A 22,347-nucleotide genomic window follows, 5' to 3' on the forward strand; every position below is an offset into this window, starting at 1 on the left:
AATATATCCCAGTGTGTGTTGCATATCTTATTGTACACTGCCTTGAGTGAATTCCTTCAAAAAGGCGGTAAATAAATCCTAATAAATAAATAATATGCTTGCATATCCTAAGTCTAAATAAATCAAACTTTTAAGAGTTATTTTAATTTTCTTTTCCAGTTGGGGTAACAGCATTCAACGTTCCTAATTTAAAGAGTAATATTTATGCTAGCAGCTTTGTGGCCTTTGGAGAGAAGGCCAGCACAGCTGACCTGCAGTTGCATATATTTATAGAGCTGACTCTCTGCTCCTGCAATGTCAACTGTAACACTAATCCTTGTCTTAAATCACTGGGGCTCAAATGTCAACTGCCACTAGTTGTGCAGATCCCCTTCGGTTTATATCGGAGAGCCCAATGGAGTCTTTTGAAGAACCTAATTGTGTTAGTAAGGACAACTTATTAGAAGTTCCTACTTTAAATGATTCTGGTGGAGAAGAAGAGGATGTCAAGGTCACCATTAAGCCATGTTTCTCTCCTCTTCCACGGAGAAGAAGTTCTGCTTCTTCAGAAGATGCTGAAATTGAAGTCCCCTCTACGATTGCAAGAAAAGTTTCATTTGCTGATGCATTTGGTTTCAAGCTTGTGTCTGTGAAAGAGTTTGATAGCTGGGAAGTACCAACTACATCTCAAAGCGACAACATGGAAGATGAAAATATACCCACAAATGAATTTTTTTTAGCCCCACTATTTGTATTGCCTACTGAAAATGATATTATGCAGAAACTGTACAAACAGAAAGTATTGCTAGAGTCAGTGCACTTTTTGCCTGGGTTAACAACTATGAAAGGTATTATTCGAGTTCTTAATGTAGCATATGAAAAGTCAGTGTATGTTCGAATGTCACAAGATGCCTGGCAGACTTATTATGATATCATGGCAGAGTATATGCCTGAATGTTATGATGGCGAAACAGATCAGTTCTTCTTTAAGATTTCATTGGTGCCTCCTTATCAAAAAGAAGGGACAAAAATTGAGTTCTGTATACGTTATGAGACCTCAGTTGGCATATTTTGGGCAAACAACAATGAAGAAAATTATGCACTAGTCTGTCAGAAAGAAAACTGGCAGGAAACTGATAAACCAACTGAAGATTTGACAGACAGACTCAAGAAAAGCTGCCTAAAGACATCTCAAAGGTGAGATTCATGTTATTTGTATTGTATAATGTTTGCATTCCATGCGGCATTTATTTTAGGTTTGATCTTAATATGGGACAGGTAAATAGTGAATAGTTTAGGATTCTGTTCCATTTAATCTATATCCTTTGTATACTATATGCAAAAATGTAGTTAACTATAGTAACTGCTATAGTTCAGTATTTTACATTTGAATATAAGTTTGAAGAGAAATATGAATTAATTGTTCATTTTTTAAAGCTCTTAAAATTATGCAGTTTTGACAGAACTTTTTTTTTTTTAGAATTAACTATGTATTTTTATTTAACATATCCATTTTTCTAATTTTAAAAACAGTACTGAAGATCTAACAAACTTTGGGCTTGTTGAGAGCAGGTTAAAGTTTGCTCATGTCACTCAGCTCCCGATTTGTAACAGCTGGGGCAATGCTTTTTCCCCTTTTCTGTTTGGGATCTTGTGTGCACCAGGGAGTAGTGTGACATTTCTTTAACTGAGTGTTACTAAAGATACCGGTATGTAAATCATAACCGGGAAAGTCATCTAGCAGAATTTAGGAAAATCAAGTTGAATGTCAAAATAAATGATTTTGCTCCCTGGGCAAGCTGGAATTACATATTGACAAAAAGTGATGGGATAGAGTAAAGATTAATCATATGTTGCTTCAATGGGGCTTCATGCAAGTTGATTAGAAGCAACACTGGAAGCTTAGAAGGGAGAGTTTTACTAGAATGGATATCAGCTGTCTTAGGAACTTGAGATGTAATAACCCTGTTTTCATGTTGGTGAATGCTTAAATCTAGGAGTTAGTTTAGCAACAGTTATTTTTGTATGACTTAAGGTAGGGAGCTAGAACACCTGCTCTCAGAGGCAGAAAGCAGTCCCTAATACAATGGTTCTTAACCCAGCCAGTCAGGTTTCAGGATACCCACAATGCCTGTGCATATGATAGATTTGCTTGCACTGCCTCCTTTGTATAAAAATCTATCATGCATAGGCATTGTGGATATTTTGAAAACCCAACAGGCTTTGTGTGCCCCAAGGACTGGGTTGAGAACCACTTCCCTAGTAGATTTGCAATAATCAAGCTCTACAAGATTAGAAAAAGCTGCTAGAAATGTAGACCTGTGAAATGAATGAGGATACTGAGAAAAGTGAAGACTTGGGCATTTCCATAAACACATATAAATAGTCTCACTCCAGCTATCATATATAGTAGAAACCCTATCTGAGTAGGATAAATAAAATATAATTTAGATATTGCAGAACAAAACTGCATTTCATTTAGACATAAATACTAACCAGTGGTTTAGATTCATCAAAGTATTTCCCTGAAGACACAATAGGAGATGAACCTTAGTGATTTGGGCTCATAATATTTATCATCTTAGTAAATTTATGTAGGGCAGCCATTACTCAAACATAAAACATGTATGCACTCTTTTTTTTCTAAAATATTTGAAAGCCAAATGTTGTGACCTGTATTTATAGTATCATTCAAGAAAGATGTTCGGGCCTTAATTCTGCAGAACTCCTGAGTGGCATATTCTGTAGACTGTCTTCTGCCTACCTTTGTTGTATACCACTTTGAGATTTGGAAAAGTGGTTCATAAATGTAATAAAAGGAAGGGGAACTGAAGTATATTCTTACTGCTTTCCTTTTCATGCTCCAAAAAAAAGATACTTGGGTTGACTTGGGAGATAATCCACTTACCAGATCAGTAGCCTGAAAACCCATGGAACTATGGGTAAATGTATTTTGGAAACACACGCTTAGGATAACAAGTTATGCTTCTGTGTGAAGGCAGTAATAAATGGTATATACAACTATTGTAGATTGGTGATAGAATTGATTGGCATGTTTATGATTTATAAGGGCCCTGTTTACTAAGCCACACTAGCATTTTTAGCATGCGCTCAACAATAGAATTACCCATATATTCCTATGGGTGGCTTAGCGTTTAGCGTGTGCTAATCATTAGTGCGCGCTAAAAAAGCTAATGCACCCATAGCTGCTTACTAAACAGGGCCCATAGAGTTTTATTCAGTTGTTGCAAACTTGAAACAATTGATTGTAGTATTTAAGGTATGGTTATTTGATTCCCTGAGGAAACACTGTACATGAAATGCATTGGATTGCTATGTTTTTCTCTAATTCCTGAAGTAAAGCTTTATTAATATTGTATTTATTGGACAATCACTGGCTGCCATCTTTAATTTGCTATAGGGCAGTCTGCATTTTTAAAACTGCCTACTGCTGAGGTTAAACTGAAACTGGATATTTATTTAGATTTGCTCACACCTTTTCAGTAATAGCTCAAGGTGAGTTACATTCAGGTACACTGAGTATTTCCCTGTCCTTGGAGGGCTCACAGTCTGAGTTTGTACCTGAGGCAATGGAGGGTTAAGTGACTTGCCTGAGATCTTGAGGAGCAGCAGTGGGATTTGAACTGGTCACCTCTGGATGTCAAGACTGTGCTCTAATCATTAGGCCACTCCTCCACCTGGAGCCAGTACTTAGATATAAGCCATCTGGTTCAGTGCCAAACCAGAAGTGTTATCTGGTTAGCAGTCATATTTAGGATAATGAAGTGGACAAAGTTTGGACTGCCTTTCTGCAGTCCTAACTTTATCTACTGCTAACTGGACAAACTTTGGCTTCACCCAAGCTCCTCCTACAGACCATCTCAGCACTGTAAAGATAGTGCCAAGGTAGGTCAGAGGGGAGATTCAGTGGCACTATCCAGTTAGTGCTGCTGAATAACCCTCTTGCTGCCAATTATTTGGTTAGCAGCACCTGCTAACCGGATAAGTGGCTTTGAATATTGGCATTTATTTTTTATTTGAATATAGCGTACACTTTTCATTGTTAACTCAAGGCTTTTGGAGTCAGTAAACCTTGGTCTGCAACTAAGAGATGTATATCTAGGCACTAGTTTTGAACTTTTTAGTCATTTATTTATTTATTGGGATTTATTAACTACCTTTATGAAGAGATTTACCCAAGATGGTGTACAGCAGGTACAGTTTAACATAAAACTTACAATTTTGTTAACAGCATAACAATAGTAAAATGACCAAGTATAAACATAAATAAAATTTCTACATATATACTTTTGAGTTGCTAGAGGAGTTTTGTGACTATGACCTCTTGGAGTAGTTCTTTTTGGACTATAGTAGAATGGGAGACACTGGTATGGAATCTTCAATTTGCCCAGAGGAGCAACGTGGCTGTTGTGCTCTAATATGGATCATCTTAGACTGGAGAGTTAGCATGAAGAGCATTTTATATGTTACTAGTAAAAAAGGCCCGTTTCTGACACATATGAAACGGGCGCTAGCAAGGTTTTCCTCATAATGTGTATGTTTTGGAGAGTGTATGTGAGAGTGACTGTGTGTGATAGAGAGAGTGAAAGTGTGAGTGTGTGTGTGTGAGAGAGAGAGTGAGTCTGGGTGTGAGCGTGTCTGTGAGAGAGTGTGTGTGTGAGAATGAGAGTGTGTGCAATTGCGTATGGGAGACACAGTGTGATAGAGAGAGAGAGAGTGTGTTTCACACAGATACAGTGTGTGCGTGAATGAGAGTGTGTGTGAGGCACAGATTGTCTGTGAGACTGAGTGTATGAGACCAAGCGAGTATGTAAGTGACTGTGTGACACATAGAGAGTGAATATGATACAATGTGAGACATAGAGTGTATGAGAGTGAGAGACAGAAACACATTGTCTGTGAGGGAGAGAGTGAGGCATATTTTCAAAGCACTTTGGGAGGCTAAGTTCCATAGGTTTCTATGGAACTTTGGGAGGCTAAGTGCTTTGAAAATGAGCCCGAGTGTGTGTGTGTGTGACAGAGATACCTCCCTCCCTCCCTCTCTCTCTATGGTGTCAGGCCCCCCTCTTTCTCTGGTGTCTGAGATTGCTGCCACTGCACCTAAGCAATTGGTGTGCTGGAGGAGAGGAAGAGAGAGAGAGAGTGTGTGTGTGGGGTGGGGGGGATGTGTTGGAGGGGTTCAGCTTGGAAGAAGAGGGGTGTGGGGGATTCTGGATGCGCTGCCAGATGAAAGTAAGTGAGTATGTGTGTGTGTGTGTGTGGGGGGGGGGGGGGTTCAGGAAGCAATGGCAGATGACAGAGTGAGGGAGTGTGTGTGTGTAGGGGGGGGGCAGGGGGTACAGGAAGCGCTGCCAGATGAGAGAGTGAGTGTGTGTGTATGGGGTTTCATTAAGCGCTCCCATCCTTGAACCCCCTCCCCACCTCAGTCCCCTTCTCTCATTCAAGAACCCCCTCCCCAGTCTCTCCCATCCAAAAACCCCAGTCCCCTCCCCACCCGTCCCCTTCTCCAATCCGAGAACCCCCTCCCCAGTCTCTCCCATCCAAAAACCCCAGTGCCCTTCCCACCCGTCCCCTTCAAGCATCCAAGAACCCCCTCCCCCATCCTTGAACCCCCTCCCCACCTCAGTCTCCTTCTCCCATTCAAGAACCCCCTCCCCAGTCTCTCCCATCCAAAAACCCCAGTCCCCTCCCCACTCGTCCTCTTCAAGTATCCAAGAACCCCCTCCCCACCTCAGTCCCCTTCTCCCATTCAAGAATCCCAGTCCTCTCCCCATCCGTCCCCTTCTCCCATCCGAGAACCCCCTCCCCAGTCTCTCCCATCCGAGAACCCCAGTCCCCTCCCCACCCGTCCCCTTCAACTATCCAAGAACCCCCTCCCCACCCCCTTCTGCTTCTCCCATCCATGAACCCCTCCCACCTCAGTCTCCTTCCCATTTGAGAACCCCCTCCCCCCCACCTGAGAGCCCCACACCCTTCTCCCATCTGAGTCCCTCCCCACCTACCAGCTCCATTCTCCTGCCGCCCAGGCCCACCACCCTCACTGCCTTTAAAAAAAAAACAATTTGAAGCACTAGAGTAACAGGCAGCAGCGCCTCGCGTCTGCCCTTCTACTAAAAATCTCTTCCACGACGTCATTGGGCCTTCCCACATTGAGTCCCACCCGCCCTCGCGGTAATTGGAAGTTACCTGAGAGGAGGGTGGGACTCAATGTGGGAAGGCCCAATGACGTCGTCGAAGAGATTTTTAGTAGAAGGGCAGACGCGAGGCGCTGCTGCCTGTTATTCCAGCGCTTCAAATTGGGTTTTAAAGGCAGGACAGCGCCGGGAGCGGACTCGCAGCACCCCCCACCCGCTGACATCTGGGGCGGAGCGCCCCCACCACGTCGCCGTCGCGCGTTGCTGGGAGAGGACTCGGAGCACCCCCACCCGCTGACATCTGGGGCGGAGCGCCCCACCACGTCGCCGTCGCGCGTTGCTGAACTTGGGAGGGAGGGAGAGTGGTGCTCGGGCGGTCGGGGCGGGGCTACCTGAGGCGCGCGGCACGGTTGGTAGCCAGCGTTTCCTTGGCAGGGGGAGGAGTAGGGAAACACGCTCCGCGTGTTTCCCTACTCCTCCCCCTTCCTTGATGCGGTCCCTGCTTTCATTTTTCTGTTGGTTTTCCGCCCTCGACGTCATGATGTTTGACGCGAGGGCGGGGCAGCAAGTCGTTCAGTGGCTTCACCACCATGAACTTACGAACCGTTCTGGGACTCGGAGTCTGAGTGACTTCAGAACGTTGTCCTCAGAACGTTGAGGGTGCCTTTTATTATATTAGATTATTATAGTGCAGGGTTTCTCAACCCAGTCCTCAGGACATACCTAGCCAGTGAGGTTTTCAGGTCACCCACAATGAAGTGCATGAGATAGAATTGCATAGAATGAAGTTAGTGTATACAGATTTATCTCTTGCATATTCACTGTGGGTATCCTGAAAACCAGACTGCGAAGAAACAGTGTGTTTTAAGCCTGTAAAATGTTGAATATTGTCCTGTCTTATAAGTGTATTTTTCCTGTTTGGCCAGCAGATGGTGCATGATTATGCTTAAAGCTGTTACCAAGGACTGACTTCTGTTTCTTTTAGTTGGCACAAAGATAATAGGAAGTTCCTGTAGTAAAGTAACCAGTTTTTATTTGAAACTTGACTGTTCTAGGCTCTGATTGGCCTAGAGTTTGAAATTACCCAGCAAATACTGGCTATTGCGTCAGTTTCAGCCTGGGAGAAAGAGAGAGAGAGAGAGAGAGAGAGAGAGAGAGAGAGAGAGATCTGTTTGTTGAAGCTCTGTGCACAGATATATGCCCTGATCACCCCAGGTACTTTCTAGGAAGTATGCAAGTGTTTCAGTTACCTGTTATTGTTTGCCATTTTGTTCCACTGTTCAATATTATTAAAGAGAATAAACATAATTGTTTGTTTGCCCTGTTTGTCTGGACTGATAAAGAATCCTGGTGGTTTGTGTTTTGGGTCTCTGAGTGTTTTCTGGGAACTGTGAGACCACTGGGAATGTGGCTCCAGTAACCTAGAAATCACCGTGAATAATTGGAAAGCGGGAGGCTCGCCCAGAGGCGGGTGTAACCCAGTCATTGAGAGAGAGTGCTAGTGTACAGCACAAGTGGCAGATGCAGGCGGATCTGAGCTGTGATGGGGATAGATCCTCTAAGTGGCCGCTGGGTAACCGCAGGTGGGTGGCCAGGCATTTTGTGACACTGACTGGCTGGGTGTTTCCTGAGGATGGGATTGAGAACCCCTATTATAATGGGACTGAAGTCATAGACCAGACTGTGACTATGGGGACAATACTTAGTACATAGGAGCCATGGAGGAACATTTTCGATATGACAACTTAGTCCTTCTTTGGATGTTTTGCTCAAAATGTCCAGAATCCGAATAGCAAATATAGCCATTTTTGAAACAGCAAAACATGTCTTTTTTTTTTTTGCTATATGTTTTTGATGGGTTTTGGAGGGCTCACTATACAATGTAAGGAAGCAAAAAACATTAAATTGCAGCAGTGTTAATAGGTAAACAAGACATATCTTACATCAGATACCAAGCATAATGAGGCAGGTCTCATTATAATTAAACTATAGCTGAAGTAATTTGACAGCCACTGACCTCATACTGTGAAGTGCACCAATAAAATTTAGGGATCATCAAGGACTAGATTCTATATATCACACCTAAAAAATCAGTGCTGAAACGAAATACGCCTACCCTTATCCGCATGACTAAATTTAGTCGCGGGCAGTCATGCCAAGTAAAACTTGGTGTAAATGTTAACGCCTAAATTAGGCGCAGACCAGATGTATTCTACAACAATGTGCATAGATTTTAGAAGCGTCCAAATCCACCCATTTCAGGCCCATGGCCATACCCCCTTTTCAACTATGCGACTTAGAATTTATGTTTCAACATTTTTTATTGATGACTCATCAAATGAACACAAGCAACTATCTCAATACAAAGGAATCGAATAGCAATATATATGTAGGAGAAACAGAATAATAAAGTCAGTCATCAAACATATTAGCTATTAACACTCCCTCCCAATCCCCCTACACCCCACCCACCCCCCAGGTCAATGTGTTGAGTCCAAGAACCCATTATGAAATACCAACACAGAACAAGAAGAGAAATACAAGAACAAAACCCCCTTACCACCCTTCCCCCCAATATCTACTGAACACACCAGCATGATAAAATATACAACATAAACAGTAACTGCTGCAGATGAGGCCTAGATTCTTAGCACCCAATACGTGCATCATGTTATAGAATATGCAAAATTCTCTGCGTAAATTCTAATTAATGCCGATTAGTGTCAATAATTACTTATTAAGTGACAATTATCGGCACTGATTGGCTTGTTAACTAATTAAGTTGTGTGTCAAATCCAGAATATGACTGGATTTGTGCGCGCATCTTAAGTCGTGCTATATAGAATCCAGAGCAAATACCGGCTAGAAACGATATATTTTAACTTTTTTTTTTTTGTAGAACTAAAAGTAATCTTTTTCTAGCCAGAGTGCAACCGAATGAGCTTCCCAGAGGCTTGCTCCTGTTGTTGATAGAGCTCTATCATAATAAATGCCAATCAACCAAGCAATAAATAAATACATAAGTCTCAAATAGTTGGGCAATACTGATAGAACAGAGTGACAACAAACCCAGCCCTGAAGAGCAGAGGGAATGGGCAGGGACATAATTTTCTGACATATTCTTCATGAACAAGGGAGTGTGCATGTGTGAGGTTTTAAAATTTGGTACATGGATTTTAAGTTTCACTCTTTGTGCTCTGGGAAAGGAAACTATTGTATAAAATATGTATAGTGCCACAGAATTAAATGTGTATTTGGTGGCATATACATCTAAAGAAGACATTTTACAAAAGAATATGTTAAATTAGAAGCATCTTTGGGGCTTTGCATGTAAGTTGCAGATTTTGCAAAACTGAATGTCCACAGGGAGAACAAAGGAGCCAAGCTCCAATACTCACAAACTTTAGTCATTTTAAAATGGTTTTTATGCCCAGTGAGGTAAGCACAATTCCCTCCCCCCCCCCCCCCCCCCCCTCCAGCTCTCTTCCTAGCCCAGGTCAAAATGAGACATCAGCTGACAGTTGAGCATGACTCATAGCAGGTGTAAATGCTGACTGACATTTTCCCAGGTATGTGGGCATTGCTTATACTTTGAAGGCCTGCCCGAACCATGTCCACAGCATTCCCATTTTAGATCTGCGTGTGTCATGCCTAACCCTTCTAAAATCATGTCTTTGGTGTTTCATGCTTATATATGTGGCTGTGCAAGCCATCCTCCAATTTTATCTGTATTTTTTATTGCATTAAAAAAATGCGTACATTAAAAACTTGAAATAAAAAGATGGTACATAGACAAATAAATTACTAGGAGAAAGTTACCCTAAACAATCATGCATAAAACATATGCATTTTATATTGTAGAAAATGGCTGTTATAAAAGTGTGCATCTGTATATACACATATAAATATGCAGGCCAATAGGAACACACATTCATTTACTGACCATATACAAAAACAGGACTCCTAGCGGTAATGCTACAAGATTACAGCTAGGGGTGCCTAGTGCCATTTTGGGTGAAGGCATCATCGAGGGCAGGAGGGATTACTCCTGCCTGTACCATTAGACACCAGGGATTTTGAATAAGGTATGCCCAGAAAGGGGGGGTATTTGGGAGGGAGGCATGAGGAATGGATTACTGCCTTGTAGGGGTTCAGATTAGGGGAGGGGTAACTTCCAGGAGGCTTGGCCACTAGTGGGCCTTTCAGGTTGCAGGCCTGGTTGGAGCATCACAAACAGGATCCTTGATTGTGGGGGAAGACCAAGAGGGGCTTTCAGCCTGGGAGGGGGCGTTCTGGCCACCACTATTACTGATGGGGGTCAGCCCCTTTAATATTCAGCTTGGGAGTACCAGGCTGTGGTTTGGCAGCCCGATGCTCCCAGGCAATAAAATGTCCAGGTTTTAGATGTGGTTATTTTACTGGATATAATGGAGCTTGTGTTGTGCATCCAGTACAGGCTACAAGTTGGGTTACAATATTTACATAGTAATGAGTTGCTTTACTTGTATTTGCATGTTTTGCATTTTATTACTAGCTAATGAAGATGACCTAAATATTGCTGTGCTATTGCACTTCAACCAGCATTAGAGCACTTTAACACATGTTAAGTACAGATTGATACCTACCCTCTAAATAAATAAATAAATATTTAATCAAACAAACCCAACCATAATGTATGTGAAGGGCAATTCTTAATCTAGGGACCTGCATGAATGCGCTTCTTGCACGTGTAAAAATAATAGCATTTATGAGCATAAATGTACATTTACTCCCGTATGTGCCAGCAGGTAACAAAGAACTATTCTCTAGGGCACACCTTACTTTCACATATCCAAATTCTATATATAGCACTTCAAATTGTGCAAGCAAATTTGGGAATGGCCCCAATTTGTGCATGCAATATAATTGGCAAATGAGCCAATTAGCACTGATAATTGGGCGCTAATAATCAATTATCGGTACTAATTGACATCTATTTAAATTTACTTGTGCATCTTTAAGCACCCGGATTCATGTGTAAATTTTACACACAGATCTGAGAAGGGGGAGCAGCCATGGGAGGAGCATGGGTAGATCAGGGGCTTTCCTTGAATTTACATGCAGTGTTACTGAATAAAGGAGATCTGTGTCTAACTTAAGCGTGAGAATTTACACCAGGTTTCAGTTGGTGTAAATCCCAGCGCCCAACTCTGAGCACCATTTATAGAATACCATTTAGTACTAATTTTTATTGGTACTGATTTTTTGGCGCCATATACAGAATTTGGTCCATAGTGTGTAAATGCAAGGGGGACATACACATGGGCAGGACTGAGGTATGTGTATCATATAGAATACTGTAAGATATAGAAATCCCTGCTGCATTTACATACCCTTACTTACACTAGATCTATGGCTGATGTAACTGCGGGTACGTAAATGCTAGCTGCATCAATACAGGATCATGCTAGTCTTATATAATGCTACCTAGACATACAGGTGACATTATAGACTAGAATCCTACTGCATGTCCTCAGGGTACCTAAATAGAGGCACCCAGTTGTAGAATTGCCTCCATTATCCATAGTTAGTAACATTTACATGGAAAACATGTCTACGCTTTAGTGCCAAAGAAGATAACCTCCTGGTGCATTCCAAGAAAATTTGTCCTCTACTTTTTGGTAGTTCTTTACACATCAGGACATACCTAGAATTTTTGACTGTAGATTAATAACTGATGGTCCAAAAACATTTGATAAGGTCTGTGTCTTGTGAAAACACAAAGGTCGCTAATAAGATGATTTGCTTCACCACCTTTCCATGAACACCTTCCAGCATTCCAATTAGGTTTAAACTATCCAGGAATAGATCTTACCCACCCTGTGTCACTCCTCCTTGTTCCTCATCATACTTTGCAGATGGCAAAAGCAAGACCTTGCTTGAGAGTGGAATGGCCCAGCTGAGAAGATTTAGAAGCTCTGTCAGATAGTTTTTACTCTAATAGCCCCATCCAGGTAATAAATGGAAAACTGAGTGCATGTAAATTCAGAGAGATCCTCCAAATTCTCCCTCTTGAGATACAATTTTATAAAGGATTTCTCACATGTAAAGGCCCCTCATTCTAAAATCCTAGTGCCTAAATGTAAGGACCATTTCTGTGTTAGGATTAATAGAATATTAGCGTTTGTGCATGTGATTGTAACATTAGTGCTGGTTGGGCATTACACAATATTGTACAAGCTTAGCATGCAACCCCCATAGCATGAAACTGCAAGAGCAGAGTATATGTGGGTGGATCATGGGCAGGGTATGAGCAGATCCTACACTTACTGCATAACTTATAGAATACTTTAAGTTACATTCTCAAATGCAACATTTATGTGCTAACATTTAAGCATGCTTTTTATTTTCCATAAGTAATAGCCCTTAAATGTTGGTGCACAAATGCCAACTTATGCTCTATTTTATAATGGAATCTGGGTACCCAGATGCCTTTATTGAACTCACACTCTGCTTCTTGCATTTTAGCACCCAAATTTGGGCAGCCTTTATAGCACTACCCCCGAGGACATTTATAAAATCATCCATGGGTTACTGTATAGAATTATGTAGGGTGCCAAGAAAGCATGTGTTTTTATGCAACCCATGTATAGGTGTGTTGTGTGGCGGAGGTTGGGCAAAGTCATGATTGACAAATGTTATTTATTAAATATATCACTTACTGCATGCAGTCCAGTGATATCATACAATCACATCAGTTGGGGACACTTATATTAATAATACTACAATATACTCACCCCAATATTTTTTTATTTATGAGGGAGGTTGCCTACATATTGGAAGGTAGGTGCTCTTATTTTCAGTTGAAGATAATAGTTATATAAGAAGTTATGAAGAAAATATTAAGGCAAAAGACATGAGGATAATAAGAAATCTAAAACACTGATTGGACCCACGAGGAATTGGGTGCTTGCTTGGTACTGAAAGAAAGTTTTACTGAGCCCACTGTTTGATGGTCCGATCATTATAAATAAAAAAAATTGGGGAGAGTATATTGTAGTAACATTTATAAAATATATGCATGTGTGTATGCTGTAGATACCAATATTTATGGCTGCTCCAAAGCAGGCATGAATGTCCACAGCTTCAGTCTAGCAGTAATTTCTGCTGCTTTGCCCCTAGAATTTTATAAAGACATATATCAGACATCCCGGGAGAGCAATGGGGAACCCTAGGGGGCACTGCTGTGGACTTCATATAAATGCTCCCAGGTATAAAATCGAGTGTAGTACCGGAAGACTGGAGGGTAGCCAATGTTACTCCGATTTTTAAGAAGGGTTCCAGAGGAGATCCGGGAAATTATAGACCGGTGAGTCTGACGTCGGTGCCGGGCAAGATGGTGGAGGCTATTATTAAGAATAAAATTGCAGAGCATATACAAAAACATGGACTGATGAGACAAAGTCAGCACGGATTTAGTGAAGGGAAGTCTTGCCTCACCAATCTAATGCATTTTTTTGAGGGGGTAAGCAAACATGTGGACAATGGGGAGCCGGTTGATATTGTATATCTGGATTTTCAGAAGGCGTTTGACAAAGTGCCGCACGAAAGACTCCTGAAGAAATTGCAGAGTCATGGAATCGGAGGTAGGGTATTATTATGGATTAAGAACTGGTTGAAAGATAGGAAGCAGAGAGTAGGATTGCGTGGCCAGTATTCTCAGTGGAGGAGGGTAGTTAGTGGGGTCCCGCAGGGGTCTGTGCTGGGTCCGTTGCTTTTTAATGTATTTATAAATGACCTAGAGATGGGAATAACTAGTGAGGTAATTAAATTCGCCGATGACACAAAATTATTCAGGGTCGTCAAGTCGCAGGAGGAATGTGAACGATTACAGGAGGACCTTGCGAGACTGGGAGATTGGGCGTGCAAGTGGCAGATGAAGTTCAATGTTGATAAGTGCAAAGTGATGCATGTGGGTAAGAGGAACCCGAATTATAGCTACGTCTTGCAAGGTTCCGCGTTAGGAGTTACGGATCAAGAAAGGGATCTGGGTGTCGTCGTCGATGATACGCTGAAACCTTCTGCTCAGTGTGCTGCTGCGGCTAGGAAAGCGAATAGAATGTTGGGTGTTATTAGGAAGGGTATGGAGTCCAGGTGTGCGGATGTTATAATGCCGTTGTATCGCTCCATGGTGCGACCGCACCTGGAGTATTGTGTTCAGTACTGGTCTCCGTATCTCAAAAAAGATATAGTAGAATTGGAAAAGGTACAGCGAAGGGCGACGAAAATGATAGTGGGGATGGGACGACTTTCCTATGAAGAGAGGCTGAGAAGGCTAGGGCTTTTTAGCTTGGAGAAGAGACGGCTGAGGGGAGATATGATAGAAGTGTTTAAAATAATGAGTGGAATGGATCGGGTGGATGTGAAGCGACTGTTCACGCTATCCAAAAATACTAGGACTAGAGGGCATGAGTTGAAGCTACAGTGTGGTAAATTTAAAACGAATCGGAGAAAATTTTTCTTCACCCAACGTGTAATTAGACTCTGGAATTCGTTGCCGGAGAACGTGGTACGGGCGGTTAGCTTGACGGAGTTTAAAAAGGGGTTAGATAGATTCCTAAAGGACAAGTCCATAGACCGCTATTAAATGGACTTGGAAAAATTCCGCATTTTTAGGTATAACTTGTCTGGAATGTTTTTACGTTTGGGGAGCGTGCCAGGTACCCTTGACCTGGATTGGCCACTGTCGGTGACAGGATGCTGGGCTAGATGGACCTTTGGTCTTTCCCAGTATGGCACTACTTATGTACTTACTGTATGTACTTATGTACTTATACCTCTCACTGTTGCTCCCTTAACTTGTCAGCTGAGCCCTCCAAAACCCACACAGAACCAACTACCCCCGAATATACACCACTATAATAGCCTTTATGGGTGAAGGGGGCACCTATATGTGGGTACAGTGGGTTTCTGATGAGATTTGGAGGGCTCAAAGTTTTCACCACAAGTGTAACAGGTAGGGGAGGTATGGACCTGGGTCCACCTGTCTACAGTGCACTGCACCCACCACTACACTACTCCAGGGACCTGCATGCTGCTCTAACCGACCTGGCTGTAACATCTGAGGCTGTCATAGAGGCTGGTGAGCACTATTTTTATTCACATTTTTGGAGGAGTGGGAGGGGGTCAGTGACCACTGGGAGAGTAAGTGTGTGTGTGAAGGAGGGTCATCCTTAATTCCCTCCAGTGATCATCCTAGATGGTTTTGTTTTGTTCCATTATGGCTGTAAAATGTCCAAGTGTTAGGTACGCCCTAGGTCCACCCTAATCCTGCCTCTGCAACTCCCATGACACACCCCCTTGTGATTTGGACACATTGCAGATGAAATGCATAAATGTCTGCAAAACAGGTTTTGAAAATACCGATTTGGTGCTTTATGACACTTTTTTGGGTGGGTTTCTCCTTGGAAAATGAGCCCCATAGTAACCTGTGGAACTTTGTAAGTCTAAGTGATTTGAAAATGAGAATGCAGACATGAAGGTGAGTATACTATTTGAGGACAGTATTATTTGAATGAGTCTGTGTGGTGATAGAAACATGAGTAAGTGTATTTGGCTTCTTGCCTACAGTCTAAACTTATATTATCTCCTAAACACTCTCCAATGGTTTATTTTTTCTAATTCTAGAGAGGATGGTGATGTTAGGAGAGCAATTCCACATATTCAAAAATGATAAGGATTCTGTATATTGTAGTAAAAATAGTAATAAACATTGGAATTTATGCATTTTTATGAGATGGAAAAGACAATGAACTGCATTTTAAAACATAAATTTGGTGGGTAAAATTAATCATATCCTATCATTTTGGCCATACATTTCTCAAAATTCTGAGTAAATCGAACCTATCTTTCTTTGCAAACTGTGACTTTTTTTCATTACACCAATATAGGAATTATCCATAGATATCATGCTAAGAAAAACATTTGTGAATACTTTAAGATGATCTGTATTTTAGCACAATTTCTACTCAAAACATGATTGGATCCTGATCCACACTCTGATTAAAAAAAAAAAGAATCCCCACTGAATAAATAACAGAGAGAAAAAGGATATTTCACCAAACTCCAATTTCAGGGACCTCTTTCCCCTAAGAATGGACAACCTGTACCTTATTCCTGGCCCAACATCTATTTTGGGGTCCTTGTTGCCCCAAGATGAACATAAGAACATAAGAGTAGCCATACTGGGTCAGCCCAATGGTCCATCTAGCGCAGTATCCTGTTTTCCAAACAGTGGCTAAGCCAGGTCACAAGTACCTGGCAGAAACCCAAATTGTGGCAACACTCCATACTACAAATCCCAGGGCAAGCAGTTGCTTCCCATGTCTGTTTCAATGGCAGACTATGGACATTTCCTCCAGGAATTTGTCCAAACCTTTTTTAAACCCAGATAACCACCACTGTTACCACATCCTCCAAAGAGTTCCAGAGCTTAACTATTCATTGAGTGAAAAACTATTTCCTCCTATTTGTTTTAAAAGTATTTCCATGTAACTTCCTCAAGTGTTCCCTAGTCTTTGTACTTTTGGAAAGAGTACAAAATCGACAGCCCATTTACTCTAGCTGGCCAGCTCTGAGGGAGTTCCTTTTCTCCTTTCTTCTCTCCTTCTTAGGGAATTTAAAATGATTACTACTTTTTCAGGAAACCTGCCTACTTTTCCCTGGGATCTCGAGGGACACAAGGACTGAATGCTGCATCTCTCCCTTTCACTCAGTGAGACCTGCTTAAGGGATCACTATATATATCAGTCTCTCGTATTGCCCTTGAGGAATTTTGGCCTAATCTTCCATACAGAACTATTTAAGCTCTGTGACATTTCATGGCCTTCTGTGCAAACACATTGCTTCATGTCTTGCCACAACAATTCAGTACAATTTAGGCTGGGACTTTGACTAAGCCAATTCAAACTTCAAAATCTCTTCTTCTTCAGCCATTCTGTAGTACATTTACTTAAATGTTTAGGATTGAACCACTGGTCTGACCCAATATGGCTATTCTCATGTTCTTATGGATTATTGTCTTGCATATGACCCACTGTCATATCAGCTTCGTCTCACAGACAGATGGTCTGATATTCTCCTCTTTATTGTTCAAAATTTTTTATTGAAAATTTATGTCATGCAAACATTGTCTCTACATATGGACAGTCACAACAAAGATTGTGCTATATCCATATTATAACCCACCAGCTGCGACTGGTATTCGGTAGCCAGATTCAGTGCAATATCACAATAGTATCAATAAGTTTAAAGTAATAACAGTGCCCAAATAAGCAACATAACAAAGTTCCAGATTTGTAAGATGAGCTATAAGCTGATTCCCCTCAGCATTAGCTGATTCACACTTTTAAACTAACCAATTGAGCAAATTTCACTCCAAAAATTACTATCTTTATAATCTAATAACATCAAGCTCTATATTGGACATTAGCTACTCAAATTATATTATACTGGTTACATCTCAAACCAAACCCTTAAGCTTATATATCTCCATGGTGATTACTCCTAAATCTTCCATCCTTGTCCATACGTATACTCCCTATCCCCAACAATTCTCCCCCTTCCTGCCCTCCCCCCTCCCCACCCAAATGTCCCATCCCTCCCACTCTCAACATCAACCCCCTCTTCCTGAAGACCAAACTCCTTACTCCTCTCAGCTCCTCCATCCCCCCATCCCCCCTTTAGTCCCTACCCACCTTAACCTCTAGCAATTACTCACACCAGAGGGAACCTGTACTCTTATGGTTCCCTACCCCAAATACATAACCATCCTATATCTCCCCTCCTCCCCCTTCCATCCCAGAGCAAGGATCTTATTCCTCCCCTTCAATTATTCTTAAAGTGGAATAGAATTTAGAATCAGGCTACACGCCCGCTCCGGCAAAGATTGAAGATAGGGCTCCCAGACTGCCCAAAATTTCTTCTTACGCTTAACTGTAAGACATGCATTGCGAGCTTCAAGCACCAATAAAGAGTGAAACGTGTTTCTCCAATGCCAATAGGAAGGTGAGATTTCCTGTGTCCAATATTGCAGTATACACTGCTTCCCTATAATAATAGCTTTATATCAGTGAACTTTCTGCCTTCCGGAGTGAGTTCCCACCCCCCACCATTCCCAAAATGATAGTCTTAGGTGTCAGGTGAAGTTCTCTACTCATAGATGTTTTCGCAGTAATTTAGTATCTTGTTCCAGAAATCTCTTATATATGGGCACTTCCAAAGCATATGCAGCAATGACGCCTCTGTATCGCCACATTTGTAGCATTTAGGCTCTTTTATACATCTGGCATAATCAGGTTTATTTTCGAACGGGAAGGATGCCCATGTTCTGACACAAATTGGGAGATGGGCATCCTTCTCTCAGGGTCGCCCAAATCGGCATAGTCGAAAGCCGATTTTGGCCATCCTCAACTGCTTTCCGTCGTGGGGATGACCAAAGTTCCTGGGGGTGTGTCGGCAGTGTACTGAAGGCGGGATGGGGGCGTGGTTAAGAGATGGGCGTCCTCGGCCGATAATGGAAAAAAGAAGGGCGTCCCTCACGAGCATTTGGTCGACTTTACTTGGTCCCTTTTTTTCACGATCAAGCCTCGAAAAGGTGCCCGAACTGACCAGATGACCACCGGAGGGAATCGGGGATGACCTCCCCTTACTCCCCCTGTGGTCACCAACCCCCTCCCACCCTAAAAAAAATATTGAAAAACATTTTTTTCCAGCCTCTATGCCAGCTCAAATGTCATACCCAGCTCCATCACAGCAGTATGCAGGTTCCTGGAGCAGTTTTTAGTGGGTGCAGTGCACTTCAGGCAGGCAGACACAGGCCCATCCCCCCCTACCTGTTACACTTGTGGTGGTAAATGTGAGCCCTCCAAAACCCACCCGAAACTCAGTGTACCCACATGTAGGTGCCCCCTTCATCCCTAAGGGATAAGGTAGTGTTGTACAGTTGTGGGTAGTGGGTTTTTTTTTTTTTGGGGGGGGGGGTTGGGGGCTCAGCACCCAAGGTAAGGGAGCTATGCACCTGGGAGCAATTTGTGAAGTCCACTGCAGTGCCCCCTAGGGTGCCCGGTTGGTGTCCTGGCATGTGAGATGGACCAGTGCACTACGACTGCTGGCTCCTCCCACAACCAAATTCCTTGGATTTGGTCGTTTCTGAGATGGGCGTCCTCAGTTTCCATTATTGCCAAAAACCGGGAACGACCATCTCTAAGGTCAACCTAAATGTTGAGATTTGGGTGTCCCCGACCCTTTTATCGAAACAAAAGATGGACGTCCATCTTGTTTCAATAATACGTGTTTCCCCGCCCCTTCAGCGGAACGTCCTTAGAGATGGACGCCCTTAGAGATGGTCGTCCCCGTTCGATTATGCCCCTCCATATGCCTGTTTGGGAGAAAAATATGCTCTGGTAATGATTCTATATTGGATTTCCCTACATCTCGCACTATAAATGTTAGTAAAAATCCCTTTCAAGTATTGAAGGATGTCCCCATCCCAGATTTCCACCCCCAGATCACCTGCCCACTTCTGCGCTATATCTGCTTAGCTCCTGTGTGGGATGCCATTTCTATAGTTTTATACAGAACAGAAACTGTAATCTGCATGCTCCCTGAAGGCATGAAAAACTGCTCTAATAGTCGATATATCCCTCTAACACAATTGGATTGCTTAATAAGGGAAACATAGGTATATATTTGGAAATATGAATTCCAGTTTATATTCTCACTCCCCACTATAGATTCAATGTTCACCCTCGATTTAATCTCCCCCGATTCCCGCAGCATGTCCGCCACACGTACTACTCTTATCCCAGAAATCTCCCCTGTGATAGCCCTGGTCTAAAATCAGAATATCCGATAAAAGGTATCATATCCATACAAAAATGGTTCTTGTTCAATAACAAGAGTAAATATTGCCAAGTGCGTCTCATAGATAGTAGAATTATGTGCTTACGCCATGGCTTAGGTGTATGCCTATAGGTGGCATGGAGTAAGAGATGAGGGTGATAAGGGTGGAATAAGTCTCGCTCTATGCTCCATGATGTAAATTGTTCTGTACCTAATATCCAGTCCGCTAAATGTCTGAGCAAACATGCCCAGTTATACCATCACAAATTGGGTAAACCTAATCCCCCCATTCTCCATCCTCCATACAATTGTTCTAACTTAAGTTTTGGTTTCCTGCCACTCCAACAAAACTGAGATAACATCGTTCTTAGCTGCCTGAGATCTCTATGCGGCAAGCAGATTGGTAATTGACGCAGGACATAAAGCCATCTCATTAATATTATCATACTTTATACACTAATTCTCCCACTCAAAGACAGGGGTAGATGATTCCACTGAAGTAGCTGCTGTCTCGTATACATCAAAAGTTTATCTACATTCCTTCTATATAATCTGCGAGGGTCTGCTGTTAAGAGGACCCCCAGAGAGGTGAATTCATCCACAGCCCACCTCAGTGGGAACTCCCCCTCTCATTGATTCCTCACCGTAGGGTTGGTGGCCAGACCCTCTGACTTTTGAGTATTCAATTTAAAACCCGAAAATGCCCCGTATTCCTCAAAACTGTCCAATAACACCCGCAGCGAGTGACCCGGATTAGATACACCGTTAACCAATACTCTCACTGTAGGCTCCTTATATAACATGGAAACTGCTTTTTCAAATAGTCCCCCAAATCCATATGTACGCAACGCTGCAAAAAGGAACTCCCACTTAACCCTGTTGAATGCTTTCTCAACATCGAAACTTATCAGTAATGAATTTTGTTTCATGTTACGTACCCACTCTAACGATGCTAAAATCATCCTAATATTCTTAACAGCCTGTCTACCCTTGATGAACCCCACTTGGGGCGTAGCAATGATAGTAGGTATCACCCTTGCTAAACGTTTTGCCATGATCCCTGCAAGCAATTTAGCTTCGTCACTAATTAGTGAGATAGGCCTGTATGATTCTGGTCTTGTCGGATCTTTCTCTGGTTTAAGGAACACCATTATATCTGCTAATCGTAAAGATAATGGCAGTTCGCCCGATTCTATAGATGTATTAAAGAAGTCTGACAGTGGCTTAGCTATATCTGCCTCCAGGAGTTTATAAAACTCTGCTTGGAATCTGTCCGGCCCTGCTGCTTTGTTTAATGTGCTGCTTCCTATCTCCATTTGAATCTCTTCAGGGTCTACAAGTTTTTTTTTTTTAAATTTGTACCCTGCACTTTCCCACTCAAGGTGGCTTAGGTACTTATTTGTACCTGGGGCAATGGAGGGTTAAGTGACTTGCCCAAAGTCACAAGGGGCTGCCTGTGCCTGCAGTGGGAATTGAACCCAGTTCCCCAGGACCAAAGTCCACCACTCTAACCACTAGGCCACTCCTCCACTCCCTATTGAGCAGTAAACATTGCTGCTCTGAGATCTTTGGCAAGTCTAAATTAGTAAGGTACATCTCGGGATCCAGCTCATCTAAAGTATCTGACTCATAATCGTAATGAACACTCCCAACTTCCCTCTTCCTTCCTATGTTCCCCTAATATACCTACTTTACATGAACCTATTTTACTACAATAACACCGGATTTGTTCATTCCGGAACTGGTGAATGCTACTATGGTACTATGTAAGCCACATTGAGCCATGCTGGTCGGCCATTTTGTTTTCTGATGGCCTCGATTACTCCCGGTCCTTCCGTACCGATTTCGTCACCATTCTGGCTTTTATGATGTAGTCTCCTGTTCCTTCTACGGGGTAAACACTTCCCAGATATTTGTATTCAAAACCGTATTATTTCTTCGTCATTGACCTGCTATTTTTTTTAGTGGTAGGTGTGCACGGAGCTCTGCTTTTCAGCGTCTGCTCCGCAGCATGGTGACACATGACCCCTCCTGATATTCTCCTCGTTAACGTCTTGATTATAAAGCAGATTTCATGTTTCTATCAATGATAGCAAGCTACCCAGGTCGTAAAGCAGCAACGAGCCTCCATCTCCATGCTTGACAGGCAGGATGACATTTACTTTGCAAGGCAGTGGCCAAAAAGTTCTATTTATCACTGACCTAGCTAGAGAACATTATTCCAGAAGTCATGTAGGCAATCCAGATGCTCTTTGGCAAACCTGAGGAGGGCAGCAATGTTCTCTCTAGAGAGCAGTCATTTTTTTTCCTAGTTACCCTCCCATGAACACCA

General features: G+C 42.4%; 1 protein-coding gene across 1 annotated transcript in view; it reads left to right on the forward strand.

Annotated features, from left to right (window-relative positions):
- The first annotated feature begins 344 nt into the window (after window positions 1-344).
- Window positions 345-22,347, forward strand: part of PPP1R3A (protein phosphatase 1 regulatory subunit 3A) — an 82,055-nt gene continuing 60,052 nt past the window's right edge. Inside the window, exon 1 of the mRNA XM_030216543.1 lies at window positions 345-1,176. Within this exon, the coding sequence (XP_030072403.1) occupies window positions 395-1,176 (782 nt within the window). The 5' untranslated portion in view covers window positions 345-394. The remainder of the gene's footprint in view (window positions 1,177-22,347) is intronic.

This window comes from Microcaecilia unicolor, chromosome 10 (genome assembly GCF_901765095.1).
Source record: "Microcaecilia unicolor chromosome 10, aMicUni1.1, whole genome shotgun sequence".
Classification (NCBI taxonomy): domain Eukaryota; kingdom Metazoa; phylum Chordata; class Amphibia; order Gymnophiona; family Siphonopidae; genus Microcaecilia; species Microcaecilia unicolor.